General features: G+C 38.0%; 1 protein-coding gene across 1 annotated transcript in view; it reads left to right on the top strand.

Moving 5' to 3' along the window:
• The window catches only part of SNX2 (sorting nexin 2), a 74,378-nt gene extending 63,548 nt beyond the window's left edge, over nucleotides 1-10,830 (top strand). Inside the window, exons 11-15 of the mRNA XM_062189260.1 lie at nucleotides 311-516; nucleotides 5,473-5,616; nucleotides 6,729-6,809; nucleotides 6,923-6,994; nucleotides 9,822-10,830. Coding sequence (XP_062045244.1) covers nucleotides 311-516; nucleotides 5,473-5,616; nucleotides 6,729-6,809; nucleotides 6,923-6,994; nucleotides 9,822-9,872 — 554 coding nt within the window. The 3' untranslated portion in view covers nucleotides 9,873-10,830. The remainder of the gene's footprint in view (nucleotides 1-310; nucleotides 517-5,472; nucleotides 5,617-6,728; nucleotides 6,810-6,922; nucleotides 6,995-9,821) is intronic.
• Nucleotides 10,831-12,404: the final 1,574 nt, after the last annotated feature.

The following is a 12,404-nucleotide window of genomic DNA, read 5'->3' as shown; positions in this document are numbered from 1 at the left end:
AAAGATACAAGTGTGTTTCTTGTGTTTTGAAGGAATGGAGAGAGCAAGAATAAGCAGTTTGGTGGAGAAAGGGGCATAGACTATTATATTAAGTTTCAAACATCGTTCATTCCCTGGAATACAGACAGTGATTCTTGCAAATTTCCAGTAGAGCATTTGGCATTTATGCCCAATGCATTCTAAGGACTCATTGTTTCATATTAATTAATTTATTATGAATAGATAAAATTTGGAGAGAAAGTAGGAAAATCAACGCAGCGTTTTAAAGTTTTACTAGTGAACACTAAGAGTAAATACTTTTCTATTTCAGAACTTTCAGCCAACACAGCTGCGTTTGCTAAGAGCGCTGCCATGTTGGGAAATTCTGAGGACCACACGGCTTTATCTAGAGCTTTGTCTCAGCTTGCCGAGGTCGAGGAGAAGATAGACCAGTTACATCAAGAACAAGCCTTTGCTGACTTTTACATGTTTTCAGAACTGCTTAGTGACTACATTCGTCTTATCGCGGCAGTGAAGGTGAGCCCTGCTTCGCAGTCCTACCTGCATTCTCACTTCAGTGGTTTGCTTTCCAGAGAGTCTGGTGCTTCCTGTTAGGCGTCTGAATTCCACACTAGCACATGTGAAATAGTTTCAGGGTGAGGATTAGTATCTTAATGCTTTCTTCTATTGAGGCATGGGCAGTACTATGGACAGAACTGACGTTTGTCGAGGTCTGAGGAAGACCAAGAAAACAGAAAGCAACACAAGTTTTTCTATATGCAACCTATGTATTTCTATATGCAGATTTGCAATTAATTGAGAATGTTTCTTGACTCATTGTAGTGCTAGCTGAAATTGCCTTCAGGACTTTTAACAGTAGAACTGACAGTCTCATTAGAAATAGCAGGGTTGCCATGGATGTATTTCATGGGGGCCTCGACATGAGTCTGGGTTGTGATCACCCAACACTGGGTTGTGTGTATACTCAGTGTGTAGTCACCATGTGTCTGTCAGCAAGACACAGTTATTTCAGATCGTAAATTGTGTTATCTCACGGTAATGTTCAAATAGTCTAACTTCTGAAAAATTGGGAAGGTAATCCAGTTAAAAGCTGATATATCACTACAGAAAGCTTCGAAATTCAGACAAGAAACTGAGCTGAATGGTACTCACGGAAGGGAGAGCTGCACATCTACTGTTTGTTTTTTTGCTTTATTTATTTTTTTTTAGAAAACTTTTATTTAATAAATACAAATTTAGAAAGTACAACTTTTGGATTATAGTGGTTTTTCCCCCCATAAGTACCCTCTCACCCACAAACCATCCCATCTCCTACTCCCTCTCCCATCCTATTCTTCATTAAGATTCATTTTTTATTATCTTTATATACAAAAGAGCAACTTAGTATATACTAAGTAAAGATTTCAACAGTTTGCACCCACACAGAAACACAAAGTATAAAGTACTGTTTGAATACTAGTTTTACCGTTAATTCTCATAGTACAACACATTAAGGACAGAGATCCAACATGGGGAGTAAGTACACAGTGACTCTTGTTGATTTAACAATGGACGTTTACTGTTTACATTGAATTCAAACACTAGAAAGTTAGTAAGCCCTTGTTCCTCACTTTAGTATGCAAAGTTTTTGCAGCTAAAATCTGGTTAAGGTAGTGTTGATCTGCACTGAAAACCGTGATGCATTGCATATCTAATAATTACAACAGTTTCTAGAGAGTTCTCAGCACTTCAAAATGGCGTTCCCTTAGATTTGATAAAATTACTTGAATTTGAGAATGGTTTTGTGGCGTAGAAGGTTAAGCCTCGCCTGGCTGCTCCAGTTCTGACTCAGCTCTGTACTAGTGCACCTGGGAAAGCAGCAGAGGGTGTCTCAAGTTCTTGTCCCCTGCACCCACGCTGCATAGCATTTCATCAGCCGGAAGAAGCTCCTGGCTCCTGGCTGGCTATTGCGGCCTTTTGGAGAGTGAACCAGTGGATGGAAGACACGTCTCTCTCCTTTCTCTGTTTCTGCCTTCCAAATAAATAAATAAATTGTTTTTTAATTACTTAAATTTACTTAGGTGTCACTCTATACCCCTGTGGCTACTTTTTCTTTTCAGGTATAGATGTTAATATAGATAGCAGTTACCAGAGTATAGTTTGTTATGTATAGTCAACTTGTGATCTACAGAAATCCAGTTTACACAGGATGATTCCTAGGTGGATCCCTTGACTCTCAGCTCATTTCAGAGCTCCCAGTAGCAAGAGAGTTTCTGTAAAAAACCAAAACATATTTCCAAAAACTATGTAGCCCAGAAGCCTGCCTTGTGCTATAACAGGTTATGCAGCCAACTGTAGTGCCGGAATCCCATGTGAGTGTCAGTTTGTCTTCCCACTACTCCTTTCTTTTCATCCAACTCCCTTCTAATGCACCTGGGCAAGCAGCAGAAGATGGCATGTGGCAGATCTCCCTCTCTCTGTCTAACTCTGCCTTTCAAATAAATAAGTAAATCTTTAAAAATGTGGTCCAGTAAAAGGATGTTCGGCTGTGTTCTTTGTGAGAAGCGCTGACATGGCAAAGACCTCCTGGAAGGGGTGAACTGCTTCTGTTGATCCTTCAAAAACAGTTTTCCTCATACTGCAGAAATCTTTTTCTTGTATTTTACATTCTATTACACTTCTATTCATGTTTCTGAGAATATTTTCTGCAAAAAAGTGGTACAAAAAATGTACCACAGTCAACCAAGTTTAGGAAATAATAGATACAGTGTTCCTGTTTTAGAAATTCAGAGGTCATTTTAAAAGCTCACAACCATCTAGGGGTAAACAAAAAAATAAATAAGTAAGTCTTTTAACTTCATTTAATCCAGAGGTTTCTACATTTGTAGGAACAGAAATTCTCACACAATATCTATATACATATATGGAACACACTTTGTGAAATAGTGAATTAATGATCATTGAATCAGAGAGGTAAGAGTAATGATTGAGTTATACTTTGAGGTAAATTAGACTCTTTTAGATTGGTTTCCTGCTGAAACCTAGCCCAGGTCAGCTGCACAGAGGAGCTGTGGGATTGTGGAGAGGGTGGCAGGTAATTTTTGTTTTGAATGAATTCAGTTGTATTTGAAAAAGTAGTACCCTTACGTGACAAGCAGAACTAAGGACCTTAGTCATGAACTATTAGATTCTAAATTTCTCTTTACAATGAGCTTTGCTGTCATAATAAAGCTTGTTCTACCTTCTCTCCCTTCCTTTCTCATAAATGGGCCCTAATCTTTGCCAAGTTTTCCTGCCCATAGTGGTAGACAGGGGCCCCATATCAAATTATGTAAATGGGTTCCATTGCTTTTAATGGTTGCGTAACATTGCATCATACCCTGTACTTTGAATTGTTTAAACAATCTGACTTAAAGAATATTAAGTATTTCTTTTTTTTTCTTTTTTAACTTTTATTTAATGAATATAAATTTCCAATGTACAGCTTATGGATTACAGTGGCTTCCCCCTCCCATAACTTCCCTCCCACCAGCAACCCTCCCCTCTCCCTCTCCCCTTCCATTCACATCAAGATTCATTTTCAATTCTCTTTATATACAGAAGATCAATTTAGTATAAAGATTTCAACAGTTTGCACCCACATAGAAACACAAAGTGAAACATACTGTTTGAGTACTAGTTATAGCATTAAATCACAATGTACAGCACATTAAGGACAGAGATCCTACATGAGGAGCAAGTGCACAGTGACTCCTGTTGACCCAACAAATTGACACTAGTTTATGGCGCCAGTAACCACCCTAGGCTCTCGTCATGAGTTGCCAAGGCTATGGAAGCCTTCCAAGTTCACCAACTCTGATCATATTTAGACAAGGTCATAAAATATTAAGTATTTCAATAGTAAGTCCTTGGACATACATTTTGTAGAAGCAGAAATACTAACCAAAGGGTGTAGGCGTCTTGAGTTTCCTTTTTTTTTAGACTTACTGATTTATTTGAAAGAACTACAGAGAGAGAGGTAGAGACAGAGAGAGGTCTTCGATCTGCTGGTTCACTCCCCATGTGGCTGCAAAGGAGGAACTGTGCCAATCCTAAGCCAGGAGCTTCTTCGGTCTTCCCTGTAGGTGCAGGAGTCCAAGCACTTGGGCCATCTGCCGCTGCTTTCCCAGGCCATAGCAGAGAGCTGGATCGGAAGAGGAGCAGCCGGGACTACAACCAGCACCCATATGGGATGTCGGCGCTTCAGGCCAGGGCTTTAACCTGCTGTGCCACAGCGCTGGTCCCGCAAAGCCTATTATTTTTAACATGCTGTCTACATATTTTTCTCTTGAATAATTCCTACAGGAACATGCTTTTATTTATTGCTTCTTGACTCAAAAAGTTCTTTATTTGGAATAAGTTAGAATAACTCTGGTTTAATGCTTTGTGATTCACCCAGTTGATTACTGCTTGCTTCATTTTTTCAATTAGTGAATCCTAAAGCAACATTACTGTGGCCCCAGCCGCAAGCTAGAGCAGGCGTTCCTCGTGGAGGCTGCCATTCTCTCCAGCAGTTTTTTTTCCTGAGACTTCTAATTACGCTCATGTCCACGTCTCATTTCTTCCCTTCATTCACCTGTTCTTCCTGTGCCAGACCACTTACTGAAAGTTGTGGATTTAGTTGACTTGTTTGTACCTCTTTCCTATTTCTTCATTTATTTTTCCATGCTAGACACATGGTTATAAGTATTCTTTTGCTCTCTTTGGTGTAATACTTTTTTCTTTTTCATTTTCTATCATCTTTCCTTTACTCCCCATTTGGCCGCAACAGCTGGAGCTTTGCTGATCTGAAGCCGGGAGCCTCCTCCCAGTCTCCCACATGGGGCCCTAGGACTTGGGCCATCTTCTGCTGCTTTCCCAGGCTATAGCAGAGAGCTGGATTGGAAGTGGAGGAGCCGGGACACGAACCAGCACCCATATGAGGTGCTGGCACTGCAGGCAGCAGCTTTACCCACTACTGCAGCGCCAGCCCCTGCTTTGCCTTTTTTAATTTTAAATCTCTTCCACCAGGTTTTTATTTCTTTAGTTCCTGTTAGGAGTTTTTCCCATTTGATTTTTTACATTTCTAACATGTTTCCAACATTTTAAATCTGCTTTTGATATTTAGTAGGGAACCCTCCAAGTAGATGTAACAAAAGCATTTTCCTGTTAAAGATTTTCTTTTTTCAAGGCCTTGTCGTACAGCCATTTTTAAGACCCTAAGAACTAGTGAACTTCATCTTGTGTGTAATGTTTTTATTCTTAGCTCTTATTTTTTGTTCAATGTCAAGGTTTTTTGTTTTTAGCTAATGAAAATGAATATTTGATCTTAGCATGCTTGTTTTCTCTATTTAGTAAATTAGAATGGCATTTAAATAATTGTTTTTATACTTTCTGACATTACAGAACTTCTAGTGTAATGAAAGTATGTTATGATTCACACTTATTTAATAGCGTTTTATCATTCACTTGTAGGGTGTATTTGACCATCGGATGAAGTGCTGGCAGAAATGGGAAGATGCTCAAATTACTTTGCTCAAAAAACGTGAAACTGAGGCCAAAATGATGGTTGCAAACAAACCAGATAAAATACAGCAAGCGAAAAACGAGATAAGAGAGGTGACTGCTACATGCTTTCTCTTTACTCGTTTTCATGTCATTCATGTGTACAGAATTTTTCATAAATTTTTTTCTGAGCCATTTGGTACTTAGCTGTTTTTCCATGTTTTAATTAGCCCTGTTAGAATTATCTTAACATTTTAATCCTCATTAACATCTCCGGACACCTTTGTTACCTCCACATGACTATGATACGGACAAAAAAGCCAACAAGGAAAAGATCTAAAATTAACCTTTGTGTGAGTTGTTGCACATTGCTTCTTAGATTGTGAATTTGGTTGCAAGGGATAACTTCTTGTGTCTAAAATGGTTTTTAGACACAGATTTACCCCAAATTTAGCTGTGTGGCCACGTTAATCCCCATATATATAAGTATTATATATGGTAATATAGAACATTTGTGTAAGTTTATTATAATTTATACACTTTTTTTGCCATGCTTCAATAAGGAAATTGAAGAGGTAGGACAACCTTTACATTACTAAAAATAAATGTACCTGCTCTGTGAAGAGTATGTACTCAGTGTTTTGGTTATGTAGTGGGAAAAATGCCATCTCATTACTTAAATCCTCAGTTATTTTAACTATTCCATTTGGTCACTAGTGAAAATATTTTATTATGTCTATACTGAATTTAGCCACCATGTTTTGTTTTGTTTGTCTTCAGTAGGCCATAATTAGCTTTGTTTTTGCTTCATTCATTTTCCCATTACAAAGATATTTTTAAAATGTCCGTCATATAGTATTTCTGTTTTAAAATATTTCCTTGACCATGTAAATTGTGACGAATGTGTGTTCTTGAAATTAATATTATTGATACATCCTGGAATAATTAATGATATAAACATGAGAAAATTATGCTGTATCATTGCTAATTTATTTTAGTAGCAAATTTGATACTCAAAATCTTTTCTCTTAATTATTGTAGTTCAATAAATATTAGAATTTTTGATAAATCTGTCAATGAAATGTTAATGGAAATTAAGCCAACATGCATTTCTACTACTAGAAAAGTAAATACAAATTCAAATGATTCTCAATTGGAGTTTGCCAGTATTGAGCTTTCTTGAGAGCAAGATTAAAATATGTCTTCCTTTTGTTTGTTTTTATCAGTGGGAAGCAAAAGTACAACAAGGAGAAAGAGATTTTGAACAGATCTCTAAAACGATTCGAAAAGAAGTAGGAAGATTTGAGGCACGTATTTTGCTCTTTTTGTAATGAGGTCACTTTTTCTTGTAATTCTGTTATAAAATTAAATTTAGTGTTTTACTAATGAACTCCTTTTTTCATGCTTTATACTTTAACAGAAAGAAAGAGTAAAGGATTTTAAAACTGTTATCATCAAGTACTTAGAATCATTAGTACAAACGCAGCAACAGGTAAAGTTAATTTTTTATGAGTTTACAAATTTCTAGAATTTGGTTTTGCTCTACGTTTTTATTTTAAAGACAGTGACAAATTAAATGGGCTCTTAAACTCAGTGAAAAAGAAGAAATGGAGTAGAAAAAGCCAGGGAGGGCAAAGGAAAAAATGATGGTTAAAGTAATTGGAAACCATTTCAAGTCCTTTTTGCCTCTACTAAACAGTAAAAACTTTTCCAAATTTTAGGCCCTGAGAAGTCTCATGGAAAATTTTTCCCTTTCTCTGTCTTCATAGTTTTGTTTTCTGGTTCATCAGGTGTATTTGAGTAACTTCTCTAAGAAAGTTGTTCTCCTATAAAAGAGCTTAAATTAAAAACTAAGTTTAAAAAATAATTTTTTTAAAATTTGTACTGTTTGGATTTTTGTTTTTGTTGTGTTTGAAGTTGGTGGTAGTTGATGATTGCAAGTGGCATTTGTGTCCTTAACTAGAGAAAAACCATACCATAAGTTTTAATGATAGTCATAAAATCAGTAGCAGGTTTTTTCTGCATATTTTAATGGGAATTTGACAGATCAAATCATTTAATGTCTTGAATAGAATAATTTCTCATCCAGTTTTAAATAGATGGATATAGAAACTTGTCCATGTAAAATATAATAGATTACACTTTTAATTTGGTCATGGAATCTTCAAATTGTATTCAGAGACTTTATTCGTTAGTTATAAGGCAGAGTGGCAGAGATGGGGGGGACAGAGGAACCTTCCGTCTGCTGGTTCACTCCCCAAATGCCAAGTTTCTGGAGCTGATTCCGGTCTTTCATGTGGCTGATGGAGCCCAAGTGCTCGGATCGTTTTCCTCTGCTTTCCCAGATGCATTAGCAGAAGCTGGATTGGTAGTGATGTAGTCGGGACTCAAACCTGTGCTCTCATACGGGATCCTGTGTCACAGGTGCCACCCAGTGCTGCCCCAGGGTGTTGTGTTCTTCCTCCTTTGATCCCATCCTTCTTGGCTAGCAATACCATAAAGTGTGAGTTCCTCTTAAGTAGGAGATGTTATCACTTGATGTTGGATAAACATTATTGAATGTAATCTTTTTAATATGCAGTAATCTGTTTCTAGCACATTTTTCATCTACTTGAAAGGCAGAGCGGCATAGGGCGGCAGGGGATCTTCTTTGAGGCCGCTGTTGTGTAACCGTTTCAGCCACCAATCAGCAAGCCCATATGGGAGTTCCAGTTCAAATTCCACCTGCTTCTCTTGCCATCCAGCTTCCTGCTAGTGTGTCTGGGGATAGCAGAAGGCTAAGTGCTTGGGGCACTGCCACCCACGTGGGAGACCTAAGTGGAGTTCTGGGCTCCTGGCTTTGGCCTGTAGTAGCCCCATACATTTGGGGAGTGAACCAGCAGGTGGAAGAGCTCTGTCTCTTTCTCTGTCTCTCTTCCTCTCAAGTAAGTAAATATATAAATAAATTTAAAAGAAAAAAAATCTTCTGTTCATTGCTTCACTCCCCAAATGCCTGCAAAACAACCAGGGCTGGTCCAGGCTGAAGCCAGGAGCTAGGAACTCCATCCATGTCTCCCACATGCTTGGAGAAGACCCAAGTAAGTGCTTGGGCCACTGTACCCACTGGGAGACCTGGAGGAAGCTTTAGGCTCGTGGCTTCAGATGGGCCCAGCTCCGGCCATTGCAGCCATTTGGAGGAGTGAACCAGCAGATGGAAGACCTGTCTCTCTGCCTCTGCCTCTCTGTCACGCTGCCTTTCAAATGAATAAATGAATCTTTAAAGAAAAAGACAAGACCCAAATACTTCGGCCATTATCTACTACTTAGTAGGGTACATTTGTAGGAAGCGGGATCAGAAACAGTATAGCTGAGTCTCAAATGGCACACTGGTATGAGTATGGCATCCGAAGGGATGGCTGAGCCTGTGGCAGCAAGATGCCTGTTCCAGAAAGGTTTTTAAAAATTATATTGTTGGGGCCGGCGCTGTGGCATAGCGGGTAAAGCTGCCGCCTGCAGTGCCAGCATCCCATATGGGCGCCAGTTCAATTCCCGGCTGCTCCACTTCCAATCCAACTCTCCTCTATGGCCTGGGAAAGAGGTAGAAGATAGCCCAAGTCCTTGGGCCCCTGCACCCGTGTGGCTCCTGGCTTCAGATCGGTGCAGCTCCGGTCGTTGCAGCCAGTTGGGGAGTGAACCAGTGGATAGAAGACTCCCTCCTCCGCCGCCGCCTCTCCTTCTCTGTGTAACTGACTTTCAAATAAATAAATATATCTTTAAAAATTATATTGTTTATATCAAAACCTGAAATTAGCCAAAAGTAATTAATGGTATAAGTAATTATTATATGAGGGCCAGTTTTGTGGCCTATCAGGTTACGCTGCCACCGGCAACTCCAGCATCCCTTATGGATGCTGGTTCATGTCCCAGCTGCTTCTTCCTGTCCAGCTCCCTGCCAGTGCACCTGGGAAAGCAATGGATGATGACCCAAGTGCTTGAAGCTCCAGGCTTCAGCCTAACCCAGCACTGGCCCTTTTGGCCTTTTTAAGATTGAACCAACAGATGGAAGAAGATCTCTCTCCCCTCTGTCCTGTTTTCCATAACTTTGCCTTTCAAATAATGTTAAAAACAATAGAGAGGTTAAAATGATCCCTTTAAGAACCCAGTGCTCACCATTAATAGCTGTTATTTGCTAATTAAAAATGTTTTTTAAAACCCAGAAATTAATATATTTTAATCACTGTTGTTTAAGAATAGATCATTCTGAATGATACATAGGATATATGAGTACATATGATGGAAAAGATAATCAGAATATCTTGTCTTTTTTTTCTCATTCACAGCTGATAAAATATTGGGAGGCATTTCTTCCTGAAGCCAAAGCCATTGCCTAGCAGGAAACTGATTCCTGCTAAGAAAACTTTGGATGTGTGTTTCAGTTATGCTGAATTCCACAGTGAAATCATTTAAAACCATCTAAATAAACCACTATATATTTTATTAATTACATGTGGTTTTTTATATACATATACTCTGACATTTTATTACAAGCTGCATGTCCTGACCCTCTTGGAATTAAGTGGACTGTGGCATGACATTCTGCAATACTTTGCTGAATTGAACACTATTGTGTCTTAAATACTTGCACTAAAAAGTGCTCTGCAAGGCGAGAAAATTTTACAATATTTTTTCTTTACAATATGTTCTGTAGTAAGTTTACCCTCTTTATGAAGTGAATTATCAATGCATTGATTAATGTTCACTTATACATTCCTGTACAGAAATTATGATTTTGTGATTACAGTAATAAAATGATATTCCTTGTGAAATATTAGTAACACATTATTTGAGTATGTAAATGTAGTAGGGATCTTTTCATAGCATTTTAAAAGCATTTTCTTCTGGATATATATAAAAGTGATACTGTGATTCCTTACATATTTTGATTGACAGGAAGAGCTGAACTCTTATATTTTACATGAATAAATGAAGCTTAAGTTTTCTTACAAAATCATCATATACCAAAGAATATGTATTTCTTGATTGTCTTAGGTAAACAAAAGAATAATTGTTTTTGTTTTTATTCATACCTATTTGAAGTGCCCGATTTAAAAATTAGAGGGAAAAATGTATTTATGTGCTTCTGTTACAAGTCCCATGGATTTTGCTTCTCTTCTGTTGTTATCTTCAAAATCTAAGACTGCATAGATTTATTTTTTCCCTTTTTTTTGGTTTCAAACTAAAATTAGATCAACTATTATCATAATTGACCAGGAATGAGACAGTGTGATTGGATGAATAACCAAAGACAGCACAAAGTGAACTGGAAGTAAAATGAAATGTAATTTGTCATTGGCAGCTCTCTCACGTGTTTTGTATTCTGTTTAGATGGATGTTATCTAGTCCTTAATGCTGATAAATTTTTGTTATGGCTGTTATTTTCTTCTTTTAAAACATATTCTTGGAAACAGCCCTACTTGAGCTGTCCAGCCACATCTGCCTTCTGGAGGAAGAAGACGCGTGTGTTGCTTGGATCCTTGCTGTCGGCTCAATGGAGGCCGTCTCGGTGGCAGAGTTCTTCAGTGTGTGTTTGCTGCACTTGTTTTGTTGAAATAGTAAGTCTACCATAGGTGTTACTCTGATGTATACTCCTAGAATCCAGAAGAGCACCTATCTCTTAATGAGTTAATAAGAAGACTTGATAGCTTAAATAGGAGAGAAAAAACCCAGAAGATGCCAAATGTAGTATGGTATTCTTTGTTCCAAGGAAAATAGCTTAAGTTAGTAACTCTCAGTAATGTATGCCCAGTGCCCCATTACTTTGGAGCAAAAACTAGGCTCTCCAAGAACACAGTTTACTGAAGCAATATCGTGGTAGTAATGACGTCCAGAGCCATAGTTTACATGTGGGGTAATAGCTTAGTTACTCAAGCCAGAAACTTTCATTCATCTGTGGTACATTCATTAGAATATTCAGCATCTCTGAATAAAATAATAAAAGTCAGAAAAGTAATGGATCCAGACTTCACTCCCTTTACCAACATTCACAAGAAGATTAGGAGTGTGGTGGAAATTTCAAGTAAATTAACAGGAACCTCTTATACCTAGCACCATTGTCATAGAATTTAATTGTTTCATCAATGTTCTTGGCTCTTATTCCCCTTTCTAAAGTGTTCCCGTTCCAAATAAGTTAATAGTTAATAGTATAATTTCTTGAGTCTCAAATATTTGTTTGAATCAGATGCATAGTTAAAGAATTACTATCATAGCATAATATTATGGACAATTTGAACTCAGGATCAGCATGCATGTGTCCAGTCTTCTTTAAAAAAATTTTTTTTGATTCATTTGAATGGCAGAGTGAGAGAGAGATCTTAGATTTGCTGGTTCACTCCGTAAATGACCATAACAGCCAGGAACTCCATTTGTGTTCTCATGTGGGTGGCAGGAGCCCAAGTACTTGAGCCATTACAAAACCTAGCTGCTGCCTCCCAGGCACATTAGCAGGAAGCTGGATTGGAAGCAGAGGAGCTGGGACTTGAACCAGCCACTGCACTACTGGATGCTGGTGTCACAAGCAGCAGCTTAAACCAGTGTGCGTCACGCTCATCCCCAGATGTTCAGTCTCACTTCTGTCACTTAGAGACGTCTGATTTGGGGCAAATCAGTGAAATCTTTCAGACGAATACACAAAACTCTGGATTCCAGAAGTGCCTTTCTACTTGAAATGTTCTGTTTAAAACATCACTATAACTCTGTTAGAAAACCAGATTGTAATCTAAGGCTGCTTTTTGTTAGTAAAGCAAGACTAGAGGAAAGTCAATATATGTAAAATACGATTTCTAAAAGAAAAAGTTGATTTCCTGTGTTTATACTATTTTCAACTATTGTTTCATACACATATCTATAATTTCAAAATACCCTTA

The sequence above is a fragment of the Lepus europaeus genome, chromosome 4 (genome assembly GCF_033115175.1).
Source record: "Lepus europaeus isolate LE1 chromosome 4, mLepTim1.pri, whole genome shotgun sequence".
NCBI classification, from domain to species: Eukaryota; Metazoa; Chordata; class Mammalia; order Lagomorpha; family Leporidae; genus Lepus; species Lepus europaeus.
The sequence above is the reverse complement of the archived record's forward strand: the minus strand, read 5'-3'. Positions and strand labels throughout refer to the sequence as shown.